General features: G+C 55.2%; 1 protein-coding gene across 1 annotated transcript, besides 3 other annotated features; it reads right to left on the reverse strand.

Annotated features, from left to right (window-relative positions):
* Window positions 1-84: 84 nt before the first annotated feature.
* Tco025E_09779 (putative cyclophilin) lies at window positions 85-1,242 on the reverse strand (the record flags this gene model as incomplete). Its single annotated transcript, XM_029376586.1, has 1 exon — window positions 85-1,242. The coding sequence occupies one exon, from the start codon at window positions 1,240-1,242 to the stop codon at window positions 85-87; it is 1,158 nt and encodes a 385-aa protein (XP_029223288.1).
* A 1,289-nt stretch (window positions 1,243-2,531) lies between these two features.
* Window positions 2,532-2,579: a sequence feature (A-rich).
* A 58-nt stretch (window positions 2,580-2,637) lies between these two features.
* Window positions 2,638-2,677: a microsatellite.
* A 109-nt stretch (window positions 2,678-2,786) lies between these two features.
* Window positions 2,787-2,812: a microsatellite.
* Window positions 2,813-2,938: the final 126 nt, after the last annotated feature.

Genomic DNA, 2,938 nt, shown 5'->3' on the forward strand with positions numbered 1-2,938 from the left:
CGACGCAAAAGACTTGGGCTCCTTCCCGATCAGGGCAGAAGGGAAAAGAGCCGACGAAGCCGAAGACAAATACAATAAGAGGACTCACCACAAAAATCTCCACCAAGGCGCTGCTGCCTTTCCTACCGTCCCCTCAGCGGCCGCGCCGTCCAAGAGCGTGGCGGCAGAGCGTGCGTCGGACCTCTCAAGGAAGTCGCGAGGAAGCCTCTCACCAAACTTTTCTTCGTCGTACCCTCGAGAAATGCCTTCGTACAACTTCCACGGCATGGGAATGATGTGCGACTTGGCAAGCGTGCACAACTCACCGCATTCTACGATTGTAAAGTCCTTCTTTGGGGCGTTTCCATGCTTTGAGCCCGCAGAATTTATTCTTTCAATCACGTCAAAGCCGCCAATAACTAAGGCGAAGATCTGCGGGGCATAGTCACCTGCAGAGACGTGAATGGCGAAGTTTGGGCTTTCCTTGTTGACGCCGTACGCAATCGACGACAAGGCCCCTCGCCAAGAGCCCGTGCCGAGGTGCTCGGTGGGCAAGTAGTGAGAATTAAACCCGGTGACTTCGTGGGTCATCTCCCGCCCGTCCCCAAAAATCAAACAGTGCCGTGGGACAATGGCGGCCAACTGCATCCCGCGGAAGGAGTCGCCTGTTTCACCGCTCCCTGTGCACCGTCGGTGAAAGTACTCACAGTAGAGGGGGCAGTTCTCGTTGAGAAGCCCAATGACAACCCGGCCAATATCTGCGCCGTTCTCTGCGAAGTCAAAGTAAACTACGCTGCCAATGCGAAGGTCCGCCGGCATGTGAGCCACCCCGCGTATCATGCGTTCGCTGGAGAGTTGAGTTCGGTAGAATACGTAAAGAATGATGAGCAGCAATAAGAAAATGGCCGCCCGAATGGCCATCATGATGATGGCGTACTGCCGCGCATGCTCCTCGCACCACGCCATCATTACCAGCTCCAGGTCCGTCAAGACACGCTCTGGGAGAGGAACTTCTTCTATCAGCGTCAGCGGGAGTCGCTTCACCCGAATCAACGAGTTTCCCTTCGCATCTCGAGCGGTCACTGCATCCCCTGCGGCGATGCTGCTGCCGCCGCCCCCGGCACAAAACAGCACCGAAGAGCTGCAAAACAGTGACTGCTGATGACGAAAAGGGCCGGCCCCCATACGCACTCGCGCCACCGCAGTAATGTGGAGGACGCCAACTTGACGCCCGCCCGCGCACCTCCTCCCAAGGGCAAGCATTTCCCCCGATAAGTACGTCTGATGTCTGCGTACGTATCCACGGGTATGTATGTATATATATATACACCGCCTAAAACTTGTCAAGGTCCGGCTACAAGTGAGCGGGCTAAGCTGGGTGGACAGATACTGCGCACAGCGCCTAAAACCGGTAAAAAAAAAAAAACAGGGAGGGAGGAAGAGACACTCTCCTTTCGCCCTTGTCAAGCCAAGACACCACTGCATCCACAAGAGAGCAGAGGTAAAATGCGTTTCTGTCTCTGGGTAAAAAGAATATGCCTCTGTTGGGGGAACTTAGCCCCGCTCCTCCTCCCCCGCAGCGGGGAAAAGATGAACAAAAACAAGGCGACCGCAGTTCGGCCCGGCGGACGCACGTTCCCACCCCGAACGGGGCCCAGCAAACACCCACACGCCAGCAAAGCGGGTGGCCCGCAGACCAGCCCACGACAAGTGGGCTCTCGTCGTGAGCGCATAAAGTGGCCGTCGTTAGAGCCACGCGACGCGCCATCCGCGCGGAAATGCCCTGCGACCGCACGTGTGCTCAAGGCGTGCCGATTTCGTGGACTTCAAAAATAATACACAAAATACTGCTTCCAGTTGCCGCGCCAAGGCGCGCTGCTCGCCTCTTCAAAGGCGTCAGCCCGAAACGAGACAGTGTCCGTGCAGACACCAATGCGTTGGGGCAAACCCTCGGCGAACGCCGGCAAGGCAAGCAAAACGGCCCGCGCTTCCGCCTGCGTGAGGGAAGGGTTGGGGGGAGCACCGCAGCGGTTCCCCCGGCCCACCTCGACGCCTGCAACAGCCGAAAGCAGCAGCGCACAATAACCGTGTGAATCCGCACCGGCGACGAGGCAAGTCGCCGGGTGCCCGCAATTTTTTTAATGGCGCTCCGCGCACTCCCAGAGGAGTCCGTAAGAGGGACAAGAGAAGAGGCCTCAAACTGCGGCCAGTGTGGGGTGCGTGCGAAGCACACTGCCTGCCTCGCACGCCGTGGAATTGCGCCAGGGGTTTCCAGCCAGCAGTGTCCGGTGCGAGCAGAAAAATGTCTGCAAGCGTGGTCGTAAGCCTCACGTTGGGTGGCGCCAAGCCCCGTCCATTACTGGGCAGTGTAGGGAGCAGCGGTCATCCTTGAATGAAGACCAAGCGCGACCAAGAGGCCGCGGTCGCCGCCTTCCAGCGCGGCGTCCTTGAAACCATCCGGCATTTGACAAAGCAACAGCGGAGACCAGCAAGACCCTCACTCAGCTGTGCAGCCGCGTCTGGTTGCACATTCCCCACACAAGCTCCTAAAAAAAAAATAATGATAAATAAATAAAGACAAAAGTAAAAGAGTAAAACATTTTGGAACGTAAATAAAAATTACTCGCCTTTCGCACTGCAATTTGACCAGTTCATTTAGTTGTTGTTGTTTTTGTTGTTGTTGTTTATTTGCGTTCTTACTTCTTCTTACGGGGGCGGAACATACACACGAAAGCAGTTTACCCTTTTGAGTGCGTGTGTGTGCGCTCTCTGTTTTCTGCGTTTGTTTGCTTTGGCGGAGCGAACAGAATAAAAAAAGAAAAAAAGAAAAAAAGGATCTGCGTACTGGATTTTCACTTACAAAAAAAAAAAAAATGGAGCTTCGCAGGAAAAGTGGGAAGTGCCGCACGGCGTTGGCAGCCCAACGAGGCACAAAAAAAAAAAAAGGAGAATAAAACGT

Source organism: Trypanosoma conorhini (assembly GCF_003719485.1).
Source record: "Trypanosoma conorhini strain 025E chromosome Unknown Tco_14.4_contig_01280, whole genome shotgun sequence".
NCBI lineage: Eukaryota > Euglenozoa > Kinetoplastea > Trypanosomatida > Trypanosomatidae > Trypanosoma > Trypanosoma conorhini.